The sequence below is a fragment of the Muscardinus avellanarius genome (genome assembly GCF_963383645.1).
Source record: "Muscardinus avellanarius genome assembly, chromosome: 13".
Taxonomy (NCBI): domain Eukaryota; kingdom Metazoa; phylum Chordata; class Mammalia; order Rodentia; family Gliridae; genus Muscardinus; species Muscardinus avellanarius.
The window spans coordinates 7418315-7443275 of NC_137799.1; the positions used below are offsets into that span (position 1 = coordinate 7418315).

At 51.5% G+C, this 24961-nt stretch overlaps 1 protein-coding gene across 5 annotated transcripts in view; it reads right to left on the reverse strand.

Annotated features, from left to right (window-relative positions):
- The window catches only part of PTPA (protein phosphatase 2 phosphatase activator), a gene marked incomplete at both ends in the record, with an annotated part of 35996 nt that extends 11670 nt beyond the window's left edge, over nt 1-24326 (reverse strand). For 2 of the 5 annotated variants that reach the window (XM_080708472.1, XM_080708471.1), the window contains 6 exons: nt 615-714; nt 2731-2848; nt 6172-6297; nt 12529-12615; nt 14786-14883; nt 24296-24326. In XM_080708472.1, the coding sequence (XP_080564598.1) occupies nt 615-714; nt 2731-2848; nt 6172-6297; nt 12529-12615; nt 14786-14883; nt 24296-24326 (560 nt within the window). Of the gene's footprint in view, nt 1-614; nt 715-2730; nt 2849-6171; nt 6370-12528; nt 12616-14785; nt 14884-24295 lie in introns of all 5 variants that reach the window. The other 3 variants (XM_080708470.1, XM_080708473.1, XM_080708474.1) reach the window with 3 other exon arrangements.
- Between the last annotated feature and the right edge of the window lie 635 nt (nt 24327-24961).

Below are 24961 nucleotides of genomic sequence, written 5' to 3' on the forward strand. Positions count from 1 at the left end.
GAAGGACCTGCGGTGAGAGAGGGCTCCATCCTCCTGCCACTGGGACCACAAGGAGCTGGGCGGGCTGCTTGAGGTGACACCCTGGGCGACAGCAAGGTGCCCGCCAAGACGCTGAGCACCGGGCTCTGCTCCCCACACTCAGTCGGCTCTCGTGGGACGAGCTGATAAATGTAGCGGGACACGAGGTCTCCCGAGGGAGTGCTGCTCTACCCCACCGCCCAGGTGACAGCCCTGCAGGTGCGGGCACCTCTGTGGCTGGTGGCTCCAGGCACACCGGGTGGCCGGTGGGCACTGGAATGGCGGGGCAAGTGGCTGCCTGGCTCCCGTGGGCTGTGACCTCAGGGGCCAGACTGGTCTCTCTGGCCTCAGTTTCCTCCCGTACAAAAGGAGCGCACAGCTGCGCAGGCGGCCTTGAGAACTGAAGGAGTCGCGTGTGAAGGGCTCAGTCTGGGCCCCGGGAAAGTGTGTTCCCTTCGCCCATGGCAACGTGGAGCTGACGGGCCCCCGGTGGAGGGAGTCCGGGACACCTGTCCACAGCCAGAGCTGGGGCAACTGCGAGCCTCCAGCACCCCGTCCCCTCGCTCCCTCCCACCTCCTGCCCTGCCCTTCCTCACCGATCGAACACCTTGAAGACAATAGCTACTTGGTCGTCCACACGGAGCACCCCAATCTTGCAGAGGCAGCAGAGGAAAGCAGCAAAGGCTGCCTCGTGCCCTGGGGGAGAAAAGCAGCTGAAGTTGACAGTCTTCCAGAAAAAGCCTGGGCTTGTTCTTGGTGTCCTAGAGGCGAGCCCCACAGAGGAGGCCAACATGGGGATAACGGGGCCTCTGCCCATCCAGAAAGGCCTCCTGGTATTCTATCACTCTACTCCTGGGAGGCCCAGGCCACCGACTTCTTACACAGGCATGTGCGTTTTACCTTAAAGGTTTACCTCACCCAGCAACCCCCTGATCTGCTGAGCAGTCACCATCAGTGCCGGGCTAGAGAGACAGTGGCAAATGAGGGCCTGCCCCCAGAGAGCTAGTGACCTCTCGGGGACAGCAGGCAGTGCACACGCAGTCCCTCCTACAGCTCCAGCTTCACAGGAAAAAGTCAGGTTGATAATGGGACACGACGGCGGGACCCAGAGGCGCACACAGTGTGCAAGGCGATGGGAGTTGGCAGGCAAAGGGCCGAGGCAGGGAGAAGGGCCTTCAAGCCAGAAGAAGCCACACGCGCAAAGGCCCGAGGCCAGGACCTCCATCTGGGTGAAGAGCCCGAAGGCCAGCTTGTCTGCGGCAGAGAGCAATGGAGGAAGCTCCGGGCCAGGCGGGCCCTACTGCCTATGGCAAAGAACTCAACTTTACCTTGGAGCAAGGGGAGCCACCGCGGGCCTCGAGGCAGGGAATACCGGGACTATTACAAGGTCAAAGGGCATCCTCTCCTTCTTTTTAGAGAAACCACTGGACTGTGGACTGACCCCATGGTTCAGTGTCTTAAAAAGAAATATACAGAGGGAGTAAGGAGAGAACGTTTCAGGGACTTCCTGTTCTATTGCTTTTTTTTAATTTATTTTCTGCACTAGGGATTGAACCCAAGGACATTCTACCTTCAAGCCATACCCCACAACCCGACCTCTCATTTTTATTTTGAAATGTTCTTGCTAGGTCTGAGAAAGCCTCACTATTGAGGTTGTCCTCAAGTACTGTGTTGCAGGCATGCGCCACGACGCCCGGCTTCCTGTCCTGTTTCTGAGAGCAAGGACTCCCTCAAGTCCTGGAAGGCGTGTGACCTGAGTTCCGTTCGCCTGTGAGCATCCAGGTAGGATGGCTAGGGCCCAAGCGCTGGCACTCGGGGCTGCCGACACCCAGCGCCCGCGGCCTGCCCTGCGATCCTCCCCTGTTCATCTTAGTCACAGTCCTGCTCCCAGGAACCTTCTCCCGAGCCTGCCTCTGCGGCTCCTGCCGCCTGTTGCCACGACAAGGGGCGGGGCAGAAAGGCAAGACGGGCCCTTACCAAGCAGGGCTCTCTGGCCGCAGAGGACACCCTGGCCCAGAGAACACTTCCCTTTAAGGTGCCCACATATGCCCTCTCCTTGAAGGCCAAGGCAGCTCGGCTGAACTAGGTGAGTGGTCCACAGCACAGCACGGGGAAGCCGGCAGGAAGAGAGCGAGCGTGATGCGGTGGCCGGGGGCTACAAAGCGCCTCCACTCAAGGCAAGGGTCCTGCACGTGGCTGCCTTGAGATACGGTAAGTTCTCAATGGCTGCCAGGTGAGAGGATGAGAAGCTTCCAGAGAAATCTTTACAAAGAGCAGAAATCAGGTCTGCACCACCACCACGCACGTGGCACCAGCGCCCCCTGGTGTGCAGCGCTGGAGACACAGCATCACGACCCCCACACACCCCCTTCCCAACCATAGGCGCCCTCACCGGTGCCAACAGTCTGTGGGGGGTTGGCAAAACTCTGCTTGTGCAGAGAGCCCCTGAAACTGTCTGAAGCAAGAAGAAAGCAGCACTGGGAGGCTGAGGCAGGAGGAGCAAAGATTAGAGGACAGCCTCAGCAAGTAGCGACTCTCCATTAACCTAGTGAGACCCTGTTTCCAAACAAGTAAGACCAGCCTGGGGGTGTGGATTGCAGGTAGAATGCCTCTGGGTTCAATTCTCAGTTCCACAGAATAAAAAGAAGAGGAGAGGGGCGAGGAGAAGGAACACAGCAAAGCCAGAGCACAGAGCCGGGCGCCAGCTGATACCTGTGCCGTAGTCGATGCGCGTGGAGTTCCCCACGGCCTCCTTCAGGTAAACGGCCACCTCGGGCACAGCAGCGGCCAGGCTGGGGGGCACCACTGTGGCCACCAAGTTTTCGGCTTCCTGAGAGCACAGGAGACACAAAGGGATGGCAGCAGATTAGGCGGCACCCAGGCAGCCTGGCACGCCTGACCAGCCGCAGGAGGGGTGCGGCGCGTTTGCGTGTACACAACAGAAAGCCACCTGGGTGGCTTACCATGCTGATATACTCCAGGGCCCAGGGAATCAATTCTCCACCTGGTAACCGGGACATCGGGACTCTTGTCCCCACAGCCATCTCCTTCACACTCCACGACAGCAAGAGCGTGCTGTGCGTCTGCCGAAAGCCACGCAAGAATATTATGGCAGTGAAAACAATGTCTATGGAGAGACAACTGAATGTCCATCAACAGTGGAAAGAACAAAAAATGTGGCACGCGCCCACAGGAGTACTACACAGCAGAAAGACCTCCCACAACACGACGTGGATGGGTCTCGGACAAAACTGAGCCAGAGGCCAGAGGGTGACACGAGGCCAAAACAGGCCAAAAATCAGAGCAGGGGCTCTCAGGAGGGCCTGTGGGCCAACTGCGAAGGGGCGCGCGCTCTGCCCTGGGCGAGCCGCAGCTGGACACACGTGATGAGTCCACGAGAAACATGCCAAGGCCCACCACGCCGGAGAGCTATGGCTAGCGCCCGGCTAGAAGCCGACTTGATAAGCCCGTGTCCTTCCCAGGAGTGCTTCTTCACGCAAATGCAAGCAACACAGGCATGAATTTTGATCTCCTCGTTTTCTTTTTTTCTTGGCACTGGGGATTGAATCCCGGAGAATTCTATCTCCAAGCTACACTCCCAGCCCTTTTCAGTTTTTATTTATTTATATATTTTATGACACTGGAGATTGAACCCAAGGACATTCTACCTCTGAGCTACACCCCAACCCTATTTTTTTTATTCTTTATTTTTTCAATTTTTTCAATTTTTTTTTTTTTTTTTTTTGGTGTACTAGAGATGGAATCCAGGGGTTTTCTACCCACGGGCTACACTCCCAGACCTATTTTCTATTTTACTTGGAAACAGGGTCTCACTAAGTTGCTGAGGCTGGCTTCAAACCTGCGCGATCCTCCTGTCTCAGCCTCCCAAGCGCGGGGATTACAAGCGTGCGCCACCACGCCCGGCTTTATTCTTTATTTTGATACAGGGTCTTACTATGTTGTGGAAGGCCTAAGTAGCTGGTGCTGGCCACGAACCTGCGATCCTCCTGTCTCAGTCTCCCAAGTACTGGGATTAAAAGCATGCACCAAGCCGGGCGTGGTGGCGCAGCTTGTAATCCCAGCACTTGGGAGGCAGAGACAGGAGGATCGCACAGGTTCGAAGCCAGCCTCAGCTACTTAGTGAGGCTTTCAGCAACTTAGTGAGACCCTATTTCCAAATATAAAAATAGGTCTGGGAGTATAGCCTGGAGGTAGAAAGCCCCTGAGTTCCAACCCCAGTACTGCCAAACAAAATAAATAAATAAATAAATAAATAAATAAATCCAGGCTAATAATTAAAAAAAAAAAAATAGCATGCACCACCATGCCTGGCTTTTTCAGTTTTTATTTTGAAACAGGGTTTTACTAAGTAGCTAAGGCTGGCCCCAAACCTACAATCCCTCCTGTCTCAGCCTCCCAAGCACTGAGATCACAGGTGGGCCCCACTGTGCCCAGCTTACTTGCTCTTTCTTACCAAAACTGCCTTACTGTGTACATCACTACCTTGGGCTCTTCGTTAAGCTAACAGTGAGTCACAGAATCCCTTCCATGAGTTAAGGAAGTCCCCTCACTCTTTTTGCTAGCGGCATGGCATGGATGACTACTGTATTTAACTGACCCCTCTGGTGAGCACAGGGGACATTTCCAATCTGCTGCTGATACAAACAACTTAATAAGCAGCCTCATCCCTGGTGTCGAGCTCAGCGCAGAGCGCTCACCTCCATTCCAGAGGCCCTGGTTCACCTCATCACCTCAAAGACACTTAAATAAGCAGCCTCCTGCACAGTATTGTGTAAGCGCAGTAGCAGTTCCCAGAAGATATCTGGGCCACAGGGTAAATGCATTCGCAATATGGGTAAATGGAACTGTGCGTGCGTGTGTGTGTGTGTGTGTGTGTGTGTGTGTGTGTGTGTGTGTTAGATACTAGGGACTGAGCCCATTCTACCTCCCAGGTATACCCCCTGCCCTGTTTGATTTTTATTTTGAAACTGTCTCACTAGGTTGATGAGAGCCTCAGTACTTACTGAGGCTGTCCTCAAACCTGTGATCCTCCTGTCTCAGCCTCCCCAAGTACTGGGATTACAACTGTGGGCCACCATGCCTGGCAGAACTGACTTTTTTGTGTGGTGCTGGGGATTGAACTGAGGGGCATCCTATTTCCGAGCTCTACCCCTACACCCCATTTCTATGTTTTAGTCTTTATTTTGAATCAGAGTCTCACTTAATTGCAGAGGGCCTCACTAAGAGACTGAAGCTGGCTGAGAATCTGCGATCCTCCTGCCTCAGCCTCCCAAATACTAGGATTACAAGAACTGCCATTTAAACAAACTTTCTTTGATTTATTTTTAATATTTATTTATTTATTGTGTGTGTGTGTGTGTGTGTGTGTGTGTGTGTGTGTGTGCTACTGAGGATTGAACGAGGGGCATTCTACCTCCAAACTATACTCCCAGCCCTATTTAATTTTACTGTTTTAAATTTTCAAATAGGGTCTTGCTAGGTTGATCGAGTCTCACTACTTGTTGAGACTGTCATTGAACCTGTGATCCTGCTGGCTCAGCCTCTAAAGCTGGGAGTGGTGGCGCATGCTTTTAATCCCAGCATTTAGGAGGCTGAGACAGGAGGATCGTGGTTTGAGGACAGTCTCAGCTACTTAGTGAGGCCCTTTGCAACTCAGCGAGACCCTGTTTCAAAATAAAGAATAAAAAGTAGGGCTGGGTGTGTAGCTCAGAGGTAGAATGCCCCTGGGTTCCATCCCTATTACAGCAAAAAAAAAAAAAAAAGTGTGCACCACCACGCCTAGCTTGCTATTTTTTTTCTTATGGCACTGGGGACTGAACCAAGAGGCATACTAGTACTACCTCTGAGCTACACCCCCAGCCCTATTTCATTTTTTATTTTGAAATGGGGTCTCACTAATTTGCCAAGAGCCTAGCTAAACTGCTGAGGCTGGTCTTAAACCTGCAATCCTCTTGTCTCAGCCTCCCAAGGGCTGCAATTATAGGTGTGTGCCACCACGCTCAGCTTCCCTTTGATTTTTATGTGCTTGAAAGCTTGAAACACCAGCTCTAAACAATGCAGGCTCTTCCCCATTGGTGCCAGTCATTCTCGCGCACACCAGCCCTGCCCGAGCCTGTGCGGTGGCTGCCTCACCTCGTCCAGCTTGGCATACCAGGTCCTGTAGGCCTTGTTCCCAAATCGAGAGGGCTGGTCCACCGGAGGCGTCTCATCAATCCATCGGTCTAGAGTGTTGAGAAGAGCAACCAGCTTCTCAATGGCCTGTGGAAGCAAACAGGAGGGCCAGCCAGTGACTAGTGGCCGCAGGCTAGAGCTACAGAGGAAGTCCCAACGCTGCTGAACGGTGGCCCCGTGGGGACCCTACTGCTCCTTCTTCCTGCTGTCCCCGTCTCCCCAACTGCCTAGGTATGAAGAAGGGTCAGGAGAGCAAGAGAGCTCTGCAGAGGGAAGAGCCCGTGGACGGGCCTGGAATGGGGGTCACTGGTACGCCGGTCCTACCCAGAAGAGCTTGCTGGACGAGCACAAACTCCAGCCCTGACCTGTGCTAAAACAGATTTTGAGCCCTGCATGGTGGCGCACGGTTGTGAGCCCAGCGCTTGGGAGGCTGAGACAGGAGGATCACACAGGTTCGAAGCCAGCCTCAGCTACTTAGCGAGGCTCTCAGCAACTTAGTGAGACCCTGTTTCCAAATAAATTATAAAACAGGGCTGGGGGTGTAGCCCAGGGGTAGAAAGCCCCTGGGTTCCATTCCTACTACTACACACAAAAAGTAAAATAAAAATAAAAATTTAAAAACCAGATTCCATCCAGGCTCTCCACACACAGTATCCGCCCCCAGAACATAATCACCAAGGAAGGAAGCAGGGCACATATCCTGCCAGTGGAGATGAACACTACCGCATTTTAACACACCTTCTGTTTTGCTTTTTATGGGTTGTCTTTTGCTACTGTTTAGCATGGTAAGAATTCTGGAGGCAGATGGGCCTGGATCCAAGGTGAGACCTCAAGCAATCTGTCTCCTCATCCAGACGTGGGGTGGCGATGTGCACCCCAGCGCACCACGCCTCCACAGAGGCGGAGCCTGCCCATGCAGCCCGAGCCGCACGCTGCCTTGCAGCTGCTCGTCTTCCTCGTGAGGCCTGCTCAATGGCAACACGTGAACAGAACTTCATGACAGCCGTTCAGAAGCGAGTAATGTTTCACTCTACCAATGGATGGTAATTTACTGATGGTATTTACTGGAGAATTCCTATTAAATGTCTGGGTTATTTCTGGACACCCCCCCCCGCCCCAATACTGTGGCAAACAATCTTGCAACTCAACATTTGTGGAAATGCTGGGTCATCTGTGTACGCTTTGGAGGGCTAGCAGGACCTGAGAGCCCGTCTCTCTCCACATTCCCAACGGAAGACAGGCCAGGAAGTGGACTCAGTGTCACAGGCGTGGGGGGCATTAGCACAAAGATGCTACTCAGAAGCTGAGCGTGGTGACACACAGCCATAATCCCAGTACTTGGGAGGCTCAGACATGAGAAGCACAGGTCCCAGGACAGTGCCGGCAAGCAGTGAGACCTAGTCATCAACCTAGCGACACCCTGTTTCAAAACAAAAATAAATAGGGCTGGGGGGTCTAGCTTAGAGGCTCCATTCCCAGTAACTAACGCACGCACGCACGCACACACACACACACTTCCTCGGGTGTGGTGTCCATCCACAGACCAAGGTCTGAGACGGCAGCTAGAGAGAGCTCCTTCCAGGTGTGGCTTGGAGAAATAGGCCAGACCCAGGGCTGGCGGGACAATGAACTGGCAGAGGCCATGCAGAGCCAGGCAGCTCTGGGAGAGGGCTCTGCCAGGAAGCAGGGCTTGCCAGACTATGGGACAAATGGCACTGGAGAAGCTTCTAGGACACACTGCACCAGGAGACAGCTGGCAGTGGCGCCCACAGGAAAGCTGTGTCCAGGAGTGCAAGGCGCACAGCTCTGTGGGCGCACCAGAGCTCTGCATATCCCGGGGAGGGCTCTGGCCAGCGGCCCCGGCTGCACATCACTCAGCGTCTCCTGGCACTATCCCTCACCTCCCTTACCTCCGCTTGGGGCGTGTTAGCAAAGTTTCCTGAAGGAAGAGAACTTTCCCTGTAACACCTGGCTGAGGAAGAGAGCTGGGGTGGCGGAGAGCTGTTTTGCTGAAATGTGACAGTAAGTGCTCCCAGAGCCTGGCTCTGAAGAACCAGGTCCCCAGGAACTGCTGAGCACACACCAGCCACACAGCCAGGACGCAGCGAAGGGGCTTACAAAGGGTGACATCTGGCCCAGGAAGCCCAGGCTCCCTGGGGCATCTGGCTTTCCACTAGATCAAGAAGGTGGTGAAGGCCGGCAGGAGCCAGGCCCCAGCTGCTAGCTCAGCTGGGCCAATGAATAATTAAGACTCCCAGCGCCTTCTGGAGAAGGCTGTCTGCATTGTTTGGCCTGTTGGGAGAGAATGGGTGGGGGTGGGGACTGTGGGCTGGAGCCCCTTTGGGACACAAAGAATAATCTGAGCTACTCTCCTTCTGCCTAGAGCAGCGCTTCCTTTTTGGATCTCATGGACCAGTAAAATATTCCCTAAAATTTTATCAACCAACTTCTTATTCTGCCCTCTTTGTATTAAAACAACAAAACAAAAATCAGAATAGCAAAAAATTAGCTTATGGATCACAGGTTCAACGCCAGCCTCAGCAACTAAGTGAGGCTCGCATCAACTTAGGGAGACACTGTTCCAAAGAAAAATATAAATAAAATAAAGCTGGGGTTTAGCTCAGAGATAAGACTATTGCCCTGGGTTCAATCCCTAGCACCACAAAAAAACAAAAACAAAAAATAAATAAGGCCTCCTTTCATTATCATCTTTAGTTTACAAAAATCAAAAAATTTAACTCCTAAGCCGGGTGTGGTGGCACACGCTTGTAATCCCCGTGGCTTGGGAGGCTGAGACAGGAGGATCGTGCAGGTTTGAAGCCAGCCTCAGCTACTTAGGCTCTCAGCAACTTAATGAGACCCTGTTTCCAAATAAAACATAAAATAGGTCTGAGAATGCCAGGTGTGGTGGCGCACGCTTGTAATTCCAGCGCTTGGGAGGCTGAGACAGGAGGATCACACAGGTTCGAAGCCAGCCTCAGCTACTTAGTGAGGCTCTCAGCAACTTAGTGAGACCCTGTTTCCAAATAAAATACAAAATAGGTCTGGGAGTGTAGCCTGGAAGTAGAAGAGCCCCTGGGTTCCACCCCCAGTACCACCAAAATAAAATAAATAAATAAATAAATAAATAAATAAATAAATAAAAAAAATAGGTCTGGGAGTATAGCCCAGGGGTAGAAAGCCCCTGGGTTCCATTCCCAGTAATACACACACACACAAACTCCTAAAGAATAAGACAAGCTGGGCGTGGTGGTGCCCGCTTGTAATCCCAGCATTTGGGAGGCTGAGACCAGGGGACCGCGGTTCGCAGACAGCCTCAGCTACTTAGTGAGGCCCTCCGCAACTCAGTGAGACCCTGTTTCAAAATAAAGAATAAGCCGGGCGTGGTGGCGCACGCTTGTAATCCCCGCGCTTGGGAAGCAGAGACAGGAGGATCGCGTAGGTTCGAAGCCAGCCATGCTGGCTTCAGAGACCACTTCCAAAAAATAAAAAAGTATAAAAAATAGGTCTGGCCAGGCGTGGTGGCACATGCTTGTAATCCCCACGCTTGGGAGGCTGAGACAGGAGGATCACACAGGTTCGAAGCCAGCCTCAGCTACTTAGTGAGGCTCTCAGCAACTTAGTGAGACCCTGTTTCCAAATAAAATATAAAAAAGGTCTGGGAGTAGAGCCCAGAGGTAGAAAGCCTCTGGGTTCCACCCCTAGTACCACAAAAAAAAAAAAAAAAAAAGGTCTGGGAGTGTAGCCCGGAGATAGAAGGGCTTCCAGGAACCCCAGTACCACACACAAAAAATAAAAAAGAATAAAAAATTGGGCAGGGGGTGTAGCTTAGAGGTCAAATGCCTCTGGGTTCCATCCCCAGACCCGCCAAAAAAAAAAAAAAAAAATAGCCAGCATGGTGTCACAACCTTGTAATCCCAGCATTTGGGAAGCTGAGACAGAAGGATGGCGGTTCACGGCCAGCCTCAGCTACTTAGAGGCCTTTTGCAACTCAGTAAGGCCCTGTTTCAAAATAAAATATAATATGGGCCTGGGAGTGTAGCTGAGAGGTAGAATGCCCCTGGATTCCACCCCCAGTACCACAAAAAAAAAAAAAAAAAAAAAAGACAGGCATAATCTAAAATAAAAGACAACTTCTAATCATAGGTCTAAGCAGGGCATGGTGACACCTGTTTGTAATCCCAGTACTTGGGAGGCTGACACAAGAGATTCGCACTCTCATCAACCTAGTAAGACCCTGTTTCAAAATAAAAATAAAATAGGGCTGGAGGTGTACCTCAGAGGTAAAAACACCCCTGGGCTCAATCCCTAGTACCACACACACAAAACTATCATAGACCTACAAAGTCCCTGCCTCACGCTCTCGTTTGTTCTCTGCCCCGGAGCTGCGGCTCACACCTGTGCAGCAGGAGGCAGAGGCAAGAGGACAAGGAGGCCCAGCGCTGTGCTGGGCCAGCGCGGCAGCCCCGTGCGTGCTGTGATCGTGTGTGGGGAGCCCTGCCTTCTGCTAGCCCTGCCAGTCATGGGCAAAAACCAGGAGACTTCTGGAGATTAAATTAGTCATCTGTGCGCACAGTGAAGCAGCAGCCACCGCGGCAGCTCTGGGAGGAGCCCCAGCTAAAACAGAGCCCCAAATGAAGCGACAGCATACTAGTGGGAACTAGAACTGAGCAGCACCCAGTGATCACAACAGCTAAAAGCAGTAATGCGGGCGTGGTGGTGCACGCTTATATCCCTGTACTTGGGAGGCTGAGACAGAGGATAGCAGGTTTGAGGACATCCTCGGCAAGTAGTGAGACTGTTTCCAAATAAAATCAGGCTGGGAGCGTAGTGTGAAGGTAGAACACCTCTGGGTAAGCCTCAGTACCACCAAAAAGAGAGAGAGAGAGAGAGAGAGAGAGAGGGAGGGAGGGAGGGAGGGAGGGAGGGAGGGGGGAGGGAGGGAGGAAGGATAAGGTCACTCAGTTCAGAAGTAGGAAGTGCTGCGTTTAGCAAACGCTGCCAGCCTGACTCCGGAACCCCAACACATAAGCAACGCGCAATCCTAGCAAAAGAGCAGCTCTTGAGCTGAGACAACACCTGACTGGTGTGGGTGTCTCCCATAAAGCCTCAGGGACAACTGAGGAACCCAAAAGGGACTTGGCAGCTAGAATTTGTGAGGGTAATTACAACATTCCCCTTTAATTAGCCCTCCCCCACGCTGTTCCTGGCCCACTGAGCACAGCTGAGCATCCCTCCCCAGGCTTGAGAAGGAAACTGTGATCTCTCCAGCCAACCTAGGCCCAGAGCCACAGCCCAAGAGGAATCATCCCAAGAAGCCACTGGTAGGCAGGCTCAAAGGGAAGGCCGTCTATCCCCAGCATGGGCCCAGTTCAAGTAGATAGAACAGGCCCTGGGCCACCCAGCAGAGAGGAGGAGGATCACGAGGGGGCGGCTCCACCAGGGACACATCTGAGGGCTGAGAGGGCAACGTCAGCAAAGGACAGGTGAAGAAACTGGGCCAGGGCAAAGTCAGACCTTACCCAACAGGCCGGGGCTGCAGCTCAAGGGCTGGGTGGGCTGAGGCTCTGAGCGAAGCCACTGAGGCTCTGGAGTCAGAGATAAGAGGCTGAAGGAGACTGTGGGCCAACTGGGGCATGAACCCAAGAGGTCACTGGAGGCCTGGGACCTAGTCCTGGGAGATCGAATTGCAACAGCAATGCGGCGTGGCCTGCGAGACCACACCCTTCGGGGGACCTCTGCCTGGCCTAGCTCTTGCCCTTCCTCAACAAACAAGCACCATATGGAACAGCCAGGAGGTGCTCACTGGCAGCGCGACCCCAAAGGCAACAACAAAAATGTACATACCCTCTGGCCCCGTACTTCCCCTTGTAAAACTGAGCCCTCAGGAAGCAAGGCCCACAGATCTGTGTAAGGACGTGAAGGATGCTCAGAGGAGCGATGTCTAAGGGTACAACTGCAAGTTTAAAAGCAGGGGCTGTCTCAATAAACAAGGCTGCGCTCAAGCACAGAGGAGCACTCGCAGTGCAGTCTCCTGGGAAGTGCCAGGGGAACGGAGGGAGGCTAGCTTCTCTGCTGTTATGCACGCCTCTAGTAGTGATCTCTACAGAGAGCACCTTCCCTTCTTTTTTCATCTTTTTCATTTCTAAAGTTACGTAAAAACACTAGTTAGCAAAAATGCAGGCTGTAAAACTGCAGTTGCCTCGATCCAATTATAGATATCCATCTATTCATACACTTAGAACATCAGAACTACGGACAGCAGAATGCAAACCGCACGTGGTGTGGGCAGCCTCGTCCTCCGCATGCTGCGCCTACCTCAGAGACTTTGTACTCCAAGGTCAGCTTCTTCCCCTTCACGCCTTCGTTGAGGGTGAGGATGAACCCGATGTAGTCAGCATATGCCTACCAAACAGAGAGGACAGCAGAGAGAGGGTGTCAGACTCCACCTGCCGGCTCCCAAACCGGTAGTAGGAGAGGCAGACAGATGATGCCAATCCCCCAATCAAGCTGGCGGTCCAGTGACCAGGGACCCCGCCTCCAGCCAGAGCTGGCTGGATGCTCTCCAGGGCTTCTAGTAGTGTCTTTACACAATACCCCATGAAGTAGATACTATTATGTGTCTACTGATCAGCCCCATGTCACAGGGGAGGAAACCAAGGCTTTGAGAAGAGAAGTGGTCTGCCCAAGATCTTCCAAGACCAAGATCTCATCACACATGGAGCTAGGACCCAGCCGGCCCGACTCCAAAGCCAAGTAAGTGGCCGGGTGTCTGACCACCAGGAGCTCAGGGAATGCCACCGAGGGCCCCTCCCACAGGCCAGCCAGGTGTGTGCGGCAGTGCAGAGGTCCTGCTCCCAGGAGCTCTCTTCCGCCTACAGCAGGCCTCCCAGCACAGCCGGCCCCCATACTGGGCACCCACAGCACGGGTGTGAGAAAGCCGGCCCGGGCAGCGAGGGACTCCCGTGTGCTCTTGTTTCTGTTTACCCCTTAGTCTTCTTGCCTGCTTGCTCCTCATCTGAACCTCTGGACGCCGGGTCGCAGGACAAGCCCTGAGACCGACCCCTTGATGCCTAGAAGGAAGCAGTCCTACACCAGGATCCCCCACCAGCCTGGGGAATCATTCACAGCAACTCCCTGGCCCAGGGTGAGTCCAACCCTTGTCCTGAATGGAGTCAGTAATCACGGCCATTCAAAGCACACCGGAAGCAGAGCATGGTGGCCTACACGTGCAATCCTAGTACTTGGGAGGGTGAGATGAAGGATTGCAGGTTTGAGGCCAGCCTCAGTAACCTAGACCCTGCTTCCAAAATAAAAAATGTAAACAGCTGGGCATAAAGCTCAGAGGTAAAATGCCCCTGGTTTCAACCTCCAGTACAAAAAAGTACACAGGAATGCCAGATAGTATCAGGGTTGGAATCACACAAAAAAGCAGGTTCAAGCAAAGTATGGCAGCGCACACTTATAATCCCAGTACTTGGGAGGCTGAGACAGGAGGATCGTGCAGGTTCGAAGCCAGCCTCAGATACTTAGTAAGGCCCACTGCAACTTAGTGAAACCATTTCAAAATAAAGAATAAAATAGAGGGCTGGAGGTATAGCTCAGAAGTAGAATGTCCTTGAATTCAATCCCCAGTACTGAAGAAAAAAAAAAAAAAAAAAAAAAGGCAGGTTGGGGCGATCTGAAGCCCTGTACAATGCCTGGAGCTAGGAATAGGAGAAGGGATGGTGCTGGCACCTGTGGGGAAGGCCAGGAAGATCCCACCATGTACCAGATGGCCCCACAATGTCCACAGAGCTGGGGTTAAGACACTCTGAAGGAGAGCCGCTGAAGGGACTAAGGTGTTTATCCAGACGAAGACCCAGGACAGGTACGGTAATCACCTTAAATATTTAGAGGGCAGGCTTATGAAAGAGGAACTGAACAGGCACGCGTGTCCAGGCCCCACCCAGAATGAGGCGTGGAAGCTCTAGGGTCTGGGCTCAGACTCCTCACGGGGACTCCTACCCATCTGTACAAGTCACACTGTCCACCAGCTGACCAGACACAGGCACCTGGCTGCAGCGAGACCCGAGGCCTTCCCTGAGGATTCCCACGGGCTTTCTTTTTTCAGTCCCCATCTTTCCACAGCCTGATGTTGTCTACCCACTTCCGGGCTGAGCAGCATCGGGCCAGTCTGCTGCCCAGCGCTCTGGGTCCCAGTTCCCACTATATGTAGGCCAGCCGTGCCCCTGGCCGAGGCGTCCATGAGAGACCTCTTCCCGTCCCTCTGATGCACTGGCGCCACATCTCCGCCCACCACATCCTGCCATCTTCACACCTCAGCCAGGACATCCTCGAGGGCAATGGCTTCCGACCCCAGAGTGGAGCTCTGCAGGCTGAGCAGGGCCCTGGTCCTGAGACCTACCTGGTAAAGCATCTCCAGTTAACAACAGCCCCGTAGTTAACAACCCTTCATCTCCCTCCCTTGTTTCTGACAGCTCACCCTCCCAGAGCAAGAAGGGCCAGGAGCTCGCAGCGCCGGCCATGCCTAGAAAGCCTCCACGCCGGCCTACGGCGCAGGCGCCGCTGGTACCTGAGAGCGCTTCCATTTGCCCATGTCTGGAACTGTGTGGATCTCCTTTTTGGGAATGATGAAGTTCTGGGTGGCTGGCGGGGTCTCCTCTGAAGAATCTTGACAAAGAAAATAAAAAGGCAAATAGGTAAATAGTATCCCTCCCTCCAATATCGCCCCCCCCACGTACGTGTGTGTGTGTGTGTGTGTGTGTGTGTGTGTGTGTGTGTGTGTTAGTGGGGAGCGAAGGGGGGGTTCTACAGAACACTGAACTCTATCCCCAGCTATTTATTACTTTTTATTTTGAAATAGGGTCTCATTAGGTTACTGTGATCTGATGGACTCAAATTAACTACTTTTTATTTTATTTTTATTTTTTGAAGATTTAAAGAAGTTTATTAAAAAGATAGAAATATAGAAGGTAGAAATACAGAGAATAGTCACAGCCCCGTGCCAGAATGGCGTGAGGGGTGCGGCCCGGGCCGACTCCCCACTCCCCTAACTACTTTTTATTCTGAAACAGGATCTAAGTTCCTGCGCACTGGCCTTGAACATCACTGTGCAGGACTAATACCTTATTTTTTTTTTTTCTTTCTGGTACTGGGGATAGAACCAAGGGGCATTCTACCTCCAACCTCCACCCCCAGCCCTTTCTTTCTTTTTTTTTTTAAACAAAGTCTCACCAAGTTGTTGAGGGTCCTGGCTCCCACCCTCATTCTCATTTTCTTATTTTTTTTTTTGGTGGGTCTGGGGATGGAACCCAGAGGCATTCAACCTCCGAACTATACCTCCTGCCCAGTTGCGAAGGGCCTCACTAAATAGCTGAGGCTGTCCACGAACCGCAATCCTCCAGTCTCAGCCTCCTGAATGCTGGAATTACAAGTGTGCACCACCACGCCTGGCCTTCTCCACCCTCATTTTCAACCAAGATTCAAACACCTGAGCCCTAGCAAAACCAGACATGTATTCTCAGGACAAACTAATGGCTTATAAAGCCAAACCCATTGGCTTCCTGCATTCCTCATTCTGCAAGGAGTAAAGAGCAGAGACTAGCAAGCAATCCCATCAGCAACGATGCCCTCCCCCCTGCCCACTGACAGGACAGATAGAAAAATCAAACCAAGCTGACCTATGAGACATACACAGGCAATTTAACAAAGAAAGAAAATATAAACCAGTACTAGGAGAAAAAAATCACCAGTCTCCTGAGTATACAAAACCAGGTAAATTATATGTTATAAGCTCTTTTCCCAAATAAGACTGGCAAGTTAAAAACATCTGGCAACTGGGTGTGGTACTGGGCACACTTGCAATCCCAGCATTTGGGAGGCAGAGACCGAAGAATCATGGTTGGTGGATACCCTTAGCTACTTAGCAAGGCCCTTTGCAACTCAGTGAGATCCTGTTTCAAAAAGTAAAAAGACTAAAAAATAGGGCTGGGGTGTAGCTCCGAGGTAGAATGCCCTTGGGTTCCAACCCCAGTACTAAAAAAAAAAAAAAAAAAAAAAAAAAAAAGCTAGGCGTGGTGGCGCACCCTTGTAATCCTAGCATTTGGGAGGCTGAGACCTGAGACGGGAAGATCTTGGTTTGTGGACAGCCTCAGCTACTTAGTGAGGCCTTCTGTAACTCAATGAGACCCAGTTTCAAAATAAAGAATAAATAAAAAATAGGGCAGGAGCTGTAGCTCGGAGGTCGAATGCCCCTGGGTCCCATTCCCAGACCCGCAAAAAAAAAAAAAAAAAATCTGGCACTGCTGAGCATGGCAATGTATGCCTGTAATCCCAACATAGTGAGACTCCCAGCAACCCAGCAAGACTGTTTCAAAGCGAAAACATAAAAAGGACTGTGAGTATAGCTCTGAGGTAAGAACACCCCTAGGTTCAATCTCTAGTACCAAAAAGTGAAAAATAAAAATAAAATAAATCTAGCACTAATTTGGGGAGAGGAAGGAGAACTCTCCCGGGCTGTGGGTGGGCGACTCAGCTGGGTCTTCTGAAGTAAACACTGCATCCACTACACCCACAGTCCACCTAGAGCAACCCACCCTTCAAGCCACTGACAGACATGGACTAAGACACACATAAAAGTGCTCGTCCCATTGGTAAAAATTAGAAACAATCCAAATGTCAACCAATAAGGTGATGGGTAAATAATATGCCCATATAATGAAAATCTTCATAGCTTTTAAATGGGATAAAATCTTTATACGGACATACAAAGATAGCCTAGATATTAAAAAGTGAGAGAGCCAAGCGTGGTGGAGCACACTTGTAAGACCAGCATTCGGGAGGCTGAGACAGGAGGATCGCGGTTTGAGGACAGCCTCAGCTACTTAGTGAGGCCCTCTGCAACTCAATGAGACCCTGTTTTAAAATAAAACATAAAAAATAGGGCAGGGGGTGTAGCTCAGAGGTAGATTGCCCCTGGGTCGGTTCCATCCCCAGTAACACACACAAAAAATAAATAAAAAGTGAAAGAGAAATATTGCACTAGGAGATATTTAGTATGGCCAGGTGTGGTGACACACACTTGTAATCCCAGTATTTGGGAAGACTGAGACAGGGGGATCACAATTTTGAAGCCAGCCTCGGTAATTTAGTGAGGCTGCCAGTAACTAACCCTCTTCCCAAATAATAAGATAAAAAGGGCTGGGAATGAGTCTTAGTAAGTTGCTGAGGCCTTGCTGAGAGGGTAGGCCGGTGCCGGGGCCAGCAAAGCCAGGATCGGAGCCTGCCATGAGGCAAAGCCAGTGCTGGGGCCTCCGAGGCCAGGATGGGAGCCTGCCGAGGGGTAAGGACGGTGCTGGGGCCTCCGAGACCAGGATAGGAGACTGCCGAGGGGTTAGGCCTGCGCCAGGGTCAGCGAGGCTGGGACGGAGCCTGTCTTGAGGCAAGGCCGGTGCTGGGGCCACCGAGGCCGGGATCGGAGCCAGCCGAGGGGTTAGGCCGGTGCAAGGGCCAGGGAGGCCAGAATTGGGGCCTCCCATGAGGCAAGGCCGCTGCTGTAGCCAGCGAGGTCTGGATCAGTCCACCGGGTGGCCAGGCCACTACTGGGGCCGTCAAGAGTGGGATAGGTACTTGCAATGCGGCATGCACAGAGAAATAGCACAGAAAATAAAAACCAGATGCTTCCCCTAATCAGCAATAACTAGGAGGAAAGGGGCAACAGGAAGTGGTCTAGGTATAGAAAAGGCCCTATAGCGAAGCAATTAAGGCGACCAATCAGAGGGTATGGAATAGGGGAGGATGGAACCTCTTTAAAACACGAGGTACATAAACAAATGTATCAAAGTTAATCACTAAACAAGCATGGGATGGAGGGAGGGGGAGGGAATGGGATGGGGAGTGGATGAGGGCTAATTGGATGATGTGTGCTTGTATATCCTCTCAAGTCTTGTATTCCAATGTGATGTATGATTACAATGCACCAATAAAAATAAATTTAAAAAATAAAAAAATAAATAATAAAGAATAAAAAATTGGGCAGGACGTGTAGCTCAGAGGTCAAATGCCTCTGGGTTCATCCCCAGACCCGCAAAAAAAAAAAAAAAAAAAAAAAAAAAGTTGCTGAGGCTTGCTTCAAACCTCCAATCCTCCTAACTCAGCCTCCCAAGTACTGGGACTAGAAGTGTGCACCGCCACACCCAGCATTCAATCTCTTATTAAACACATGCTTTCAATTCCTTATTTTTCCAAAATCCAAAGAGCTCTGAAAACACAAAGATATTTTTAATAAGTTTATCACAAACTCATTAGAAACAAAACCTAATCTCAAGACATTTATAGGCTTTGTATACCCTACTTATTAAGGTTTTCATACCGTTTTTTTCTTTTTGGTATCTTTGTGTGTGTGCGAGCGCACTCGCGCTACTAGGGATGGAATCCAGGAGTGCTCTACTTCCAGGCTATACTCACAGCCCTATTTTTTTTTTTTTTTTTGAGGATCTGGGGATGGAACCCAGGGGTATTCAACCTCCAAGCTACACCCCCTGCCCTATTTTTTATTCTTTATTTTGAAACCAGGTCTCACCGAGTTGCAAAGGGCCTCACTAAGTAGCTGAGGCTATCCGCGAACCACGATTCTCCAGTCTCAGCCGCCCAAATGCTGGGATTATAAGGGTGCACCACCACGCCTGGCTCCTATTTTTTTTTAATTTGGAAACAGGGTCTCACTTAAGTTGCTGAGGCTGACTTTGAATGTGATATCCTCCTGTCTCAGCCTCCTAAATACTGAGATTACAGGCATGCGCCACCACACCTCACATATTTATACATTTTATTTAAGTAATTTTATTAGTAGATGTTACTTTCTAAAATATGAGAAACTGTGAATTCCAAAACACACCTGACCCCAAGGTTTGGAATAGGGCACTGTGAACTCGAATCTAAAACCAGATATGTGGTGGTCACTAATCATTTTAAAAATGTGAACTCAAACCGGACATGATGATGCACGCTCCTTCCTAATCCCAGCATTCAGGAGGCTGAGACCAGAGGATTGCAATTTACAGATAGCCTCAGCTACTTAGTGAGGCCCTCCACAATTTAGTGAGACCTTGTTTCAAAAAAATAAATAGCCAGGTGTGGTGGCGAATGCTTGTAATCCTAGCATTTGGGAGGCTAAGATAGAAGGATTGTGCAGGTTCGAAGCCAGTCTCAGCTACTTAGTGAGGCCCTTTGCAACTCAGTGAGACCCTGTTTCAAAACAAAGAATAACCGGGCATGGTGGCACACGCTTGTAATCCCCGCACTTGGGAGGCGGAGACAGGAGGATTGCACAGATTTAAAGCCAGACGCGCTGGCTTAAGAGACCCTGTCCCCACCCCAAAAAAAGTATAAAATAGGTCTGGGAGTGTAGCCCGGGAGTGTAGCCCGGAAGTAGAAGGGCTTCCAGGAACCCCAGTACAAATAAATAAATAAATAAATAAATAAATAAATAAATAAATAAAAATAAAAAATAAAAAATAGGGTCGGGCATGGTGGCGCATGCTCTTGGGAGGCTAAGATAGAGGATCCCACAAGTTCAAAGCCAGACTCAGCTACTTAGTGAGGCTCTCAGAAACTTATTTATATTCTGTTTCCAAATAAAGTATAAAATAGATCTGGGAGTATAGCCCGGAGGTAGAAAAAAACCCTGGGTTCCACCCCCAGTACCACCAAAAAATAAATAAAAAGTAGGACTAGGGGTGTCGCCCAGAGACAGAATGCCCCTGGGTTCCATCCTCAGTACTGCAAAATAAATAAATAAATAAATAAATAAATAAATAGAAATGTGAGCTCAGCCAGGCATGATGGCACACACCTGTAATCCCAGTATTTGGGAGGCTGAGACAGGAGGATCGCAGGTTCATGGCCAGCCTTATCTACTTAGTGAGGCTCTCAGCAATTTAGTGAGACCCTGTTTCAAAATAAAATATAAAATAGGTCTGGGAGTGTAGCCTGGAGTTAGAAGACCCCTAAATTCCATCCCAGTACCACAAAAAGAAAAAAAAAAAAAAAAAGAATGTAGTAAAATGTGCCCACTGCCTTCCTAAAACCTAGCTAACACCAGCTGCATGGCAAAAAGGGACAGAGCATGCGACATCTGGGAGGCCAGACCCTGCCTGGAGAGGTGCAAGGAGAGGAAGAGTGCCAGGAGAGCTGGAGAGCACACCGAGTCTGGGAGGAGAGCAGGCAAGCCTCCACCTAGCTCAAGAGTCAAACCAGAGCCCCAGAAAACACAGGAGCGTTTCTCCTCCCACCTGTTCTTGTTCCCAGAGCCCAAATTGAGGCCCCTGCTATTAGTAAATTGCTACTTTAAGGAAGATGCTAAATAAAAAGCTTTGTAGGCCAGGCTGGTGACCCAACCACATGGTTTTTATGGGGAAATGTGTTCCACCTTCCAAATAATCAACTTGGAGATAATCTTTGGGAACATCACCCTCTTGTAAGAGTGAGACAACTGTTCCCAGCAAGAAATAGCCCTCCAGCCATTATTTCACTGAGAAGAAAGCCTCCAAGGCCAGGTCCGTCTCCAAGGGCAAAAGCTGCCTTGTAGGAAGCCAGCAAGCCACAGATGAAACACCCCAGCTACCAGGATACTCAATCCTTAACCGAAAGCACAAGTCTGCAAGACAGGACCCTGGCAAATGAGGGCATGGCCAGCCTCTGCAGTCTTACACTCTGACAAATGACCCAGGGGACGGTAGGTCCCCTTCAACTTCAGAGTAGACGAAAGCAACACCCAGAGGCTTAGAGATGTTCCGAAAGAAACCCCAACGATGAGATCGTCTACCATTTGGAATCAAGCCCACACGCTCAACCTGCACAAGTCTGGGAAGCACGAGGGTAGTCAGCTCGCACTGACTACCCCTCGCGGCCCACGCTTCACTCACAAAGTTCAGAGATGACTGAGGCTCACAGAGGCTGCAACTTTCCGGGCAGAGCCTGGGCTGTGTGACTCCAAACCCCACGCTTCTGCACCGTCTAACCTAGACTTCTTTCCATCTGACCCAAAAAAGTTCAGCGGGGACCTGGACCTTCCAGGAGCCACAGGGAACCTCCCAGGCCTTTCTCTTTGAGTCCACAGTTCCCTCTCCTCAGAGCTGCCCCTATTCACCTCCGGAGAAACTGCCCTCTCCCCATGGTTCTGGTTCTCTCCTGTCTCCAGATGACCAGCACTGATATTCCCTATCTCCAGCTGTCATCAGCAGATTACCAGGACTGACATCCCTCTCTCTTTTTAACCAATTAGTTCAGGCCTAATTAACAAACCATAAATCAGAACTGACACCTCGTATTTCCCCATATCATTGCCAGAACTCAGAACAGTATACACTCAAGAGGTTTTATACAAATTAAAATAAATGGCTGGGCATAGTGGCACAGGTCTGCAATCCCAGCACTTGGCGGGCTGAGACAGGTTTGAGGTCTGTCCCAGCAACTTAGCAAGGCCCCGTTTCAAAATAAAAAATAAAGGGAGGGAGCAGTGCTGAGGATGTAGCTCCAAGGTAGAATTCCCTGGGTTCAATCCCCAGTAAAAAATAAATTTTAAAAGTGTCTATTTGCTAGGCAAGGTGGCACAAGCTTGTAATCCCAGCGCTTGGGAGGCTGAGACAGGAGGATCATGCAGGTTCAAAGCCAGCCTCAGCTACTTGCAACTTAGTGAGACCCTGTTTCTAAATAAAGTATAAAATAGGTCTGGGAGTATAGCCCAGAGGTAGAAAAGCCCCTGGGTTCCACCCCCAGTACCACCAAAAAAAAAAAAAAAAAAAGTGTCTGCTTTTGAATTCTCTAACAAATGGAACCCAACACTCTGCTTATCTACTTTTGGGAGTACAGGAGGTAATGCCCGTTCTAAGTTTAAAAATTTCTCCTTTGCCGGGTGTGGTGGCGCACGCTTGTAATCCCCGCGCTTGGGAGGCGGAGACAGGAGGATCGCGCAGGTTCGAAGCCAGCCGCGCTGGTGTAAGAGACCCTGTTTCAAAAATATAAAATAGGTCTGGGAGTGTAGCCCGGAGATAGAAGGGCTTCCAGGAACCCTAGTACCACCAAAAAAAAAAAAAAAAAAATTTCTCCTAAGACCTTCCCAGAAAGTACAAAATGTGAGATAGGGCAGAAAGAATATAACATCTTTTTGAAGCATTAGCTGTGTTTGACCAATCTATCTGCTCCTCCTTTTTTCAGTACTGGAGATGGAACCTGGGGCATTGTACCTCCAAGCTACATTCCCACCCCTATTTTTTAGTCTTTTTTTAAATTTTTATTTATTTATTTTTGGGGGGATGCTGGGTGTAGAATCCAGAGGCTTTCTACCTCTGGGCCATACTCCCAGACCTATTTTATATTTCATTTGGAAACAGGGTCTCACTAATTTGCTGAGAGCGTCACTCAGTAGCTGAGCCTGCCTTCGAACCTGTGTGATCCTCCTGTCTCAGCCTCCCAAGCACAGAGACTACAAGCGTGTGCCACCACGCCCGGCTGTCTTTTTATTTTTTTTATTTTTATTTATTTTATTTTTTATTTTTATTTATTTTTTTTTTTTGGTGATACTGGGGTTCCTGGAAGCCCTTCTACCTCCGGGCTACACTCCCAGACCTATTTTTTACATTTTTTTATTTGGAAACAGGGTCTCCTAAGCCAGCGCGGGCGGCTGGCTTCGAACCTGCGCGATCCTCCTGTCTCTGCCTCCCAAGCGCGGGGATTACAAGCGTGCGCCACCACGCCCGGCGTCTTTTTATTTTTTGAAACAGGGTCTGAGTTGCAAAGGGCCTCACTATTAGCTGAGGCTGTTCGTGAACCTTGATCCTCCTGTCTCAGCCTCCACAATGCTGGGATGACAAGCGTGAGCCACCACGCCCGGCTTCCTATTTGCTTCTTTGTCAGAATTTTATTTATTTATTTTTTGTGGTGGTGGGGAATAAACCCAGAGGCATTCTACCTTAGAGCTGCACCTCCAGCCCCCTATTTTATTAATTTTGAAACAGGGTCAGAGTTGCAAAGGGCTTCACATGGTTGCTGAGGCTGGCCACAAACCTGTGATCCTCCTGTCGCAGCCTCCCAAGTACTGAAATTACAGATGTAAACCATCATGCCAGGCTTCTGTCAGAATTTTAGGTTATCAGTTGGAGCCAGGAGTGGTGGTACGCATCTGTAAGCCCAGTGCCTGGGAGGCTGAGATAGGATGATTGAAAGTCCGAGGCCAGCATGAGCAACTTACTGGCCCTCTGCAGCTTAGTTAGACCATTCCAAAATAAAAAGTAAAATAGGGCTGGGTATGTAGCTCAGAGCTAGAACACCCGCCACCCAGTTCAATCCCCAGTATCGAGAGAGAGAGAGAGAGAGAGAGAGAGAGAGAGAGAGAGAGAAAGAAAAAGGAAAAAGGGCTGGGGGTATAGCTGGAGGAGGGGAATAGAATGTCTCTGGGTTCAAACCCCAGCACCCAAACCAAAATTCTCCAGCCAGTCCTTCTTAGCTCAGTGTGTGTGTGTGTGTGTGGGGGGGGGGGGTGAGCAAACAACTTTCTCTACGTCTTCTATAAGAAAGGTCCTTCCCAAGCCGGGTGTGATGGCCACGCTTGTGACCCCAGTACTTGGCAGGCTGAGACAGGAGGATCACAGAATCCGGGGCAGCCTCCGCGAGTAGTGAGCCTCATCAACCTAGGGAGACCCTGTTCCAAATAAAAATAATGTAGGACTGGGGGTGTAAGCTCAAAGGCAGGATGCCTCTGGGTTCACACCAAAAAGGGGGGGGAGGGGAGATAAAAAGAAGGTCCTTCCCTAGCACCTCCATTCCGGTTATTCGAGACGGGTCGAAAGAGGCCAAGGTGTAACACAAGTTACAGACGGCGAAGCCGCGCTCGGGTCTTGCACAACCTGCCTTCCTTGAAGAGTGGTTTAGACACCGCGGGCGGTTTCCCTCCGCAGACGCCCGGCCCCGAACCCCCAGCGCCGCCCTCCCCGGCCCCGGCCCCGGCCCCGCGCCGAGCCCGCCCGCCCCGCCGCCCCCGGCCCGGCGCCGAGCCCGCCCGCCCCGCCGCCCCCGGCCGCCCTACCTGGCGGCGCCTGCCGCTCGCCCTCAGCCATCTTCTCCCGCCGGGGCGGCCCGAGGCCCGCGGTCGCTTTCCACCTCCCGCCGCGCACCCGCCCGCCCCTGCACGGCTCCGAGCTCTCCCGGGGGAAGCGAGCGCCGGCCGGCTACAACCGAAAACCGAGAATTGGAGTCACCCCCGCGAAGACGGCCGCCATGTCGGTGCGGGGCGCGCAGTGCGCATGCGCGCCAACGGCCGGCTCGCGGCGCGTGCGCGTGCGCGTGCGCGTGCGCGTGCGCCGGGTGCGCGGCGGCCATGTTGGTGCGGGGCGCCCGGAGCATGCGCGCCAACCGCCGCAACGGCGCGCCGGGCCACCACGCCTCCGAGGGGCGTGCGGCTCCGCGGGGACGGCAGCCATGTTTCTGCGGGGCAATCCACCTGTCATCTTTAGGCGGGGCACCGGGCCTCGCCCGAGAACTAAGGAGAGGACGTTGTTTTCCTGCCATTCTGTGGGTCGCGCTCAAGGACGCCAGGCGGTATTGGAGGGTGCGCACGGCCGCCCCCGCCAACCCTGGCGGCATCGAGAAGAGCAGGGGAACGAACCCGAGGCCTCGCGGGGTCTCCCGCCCCGCCCCTGGCCCCGCCCCGATCGCTCCTGGCCCCGCCCCGCCCCTGGCCCCGCCCCTCCTC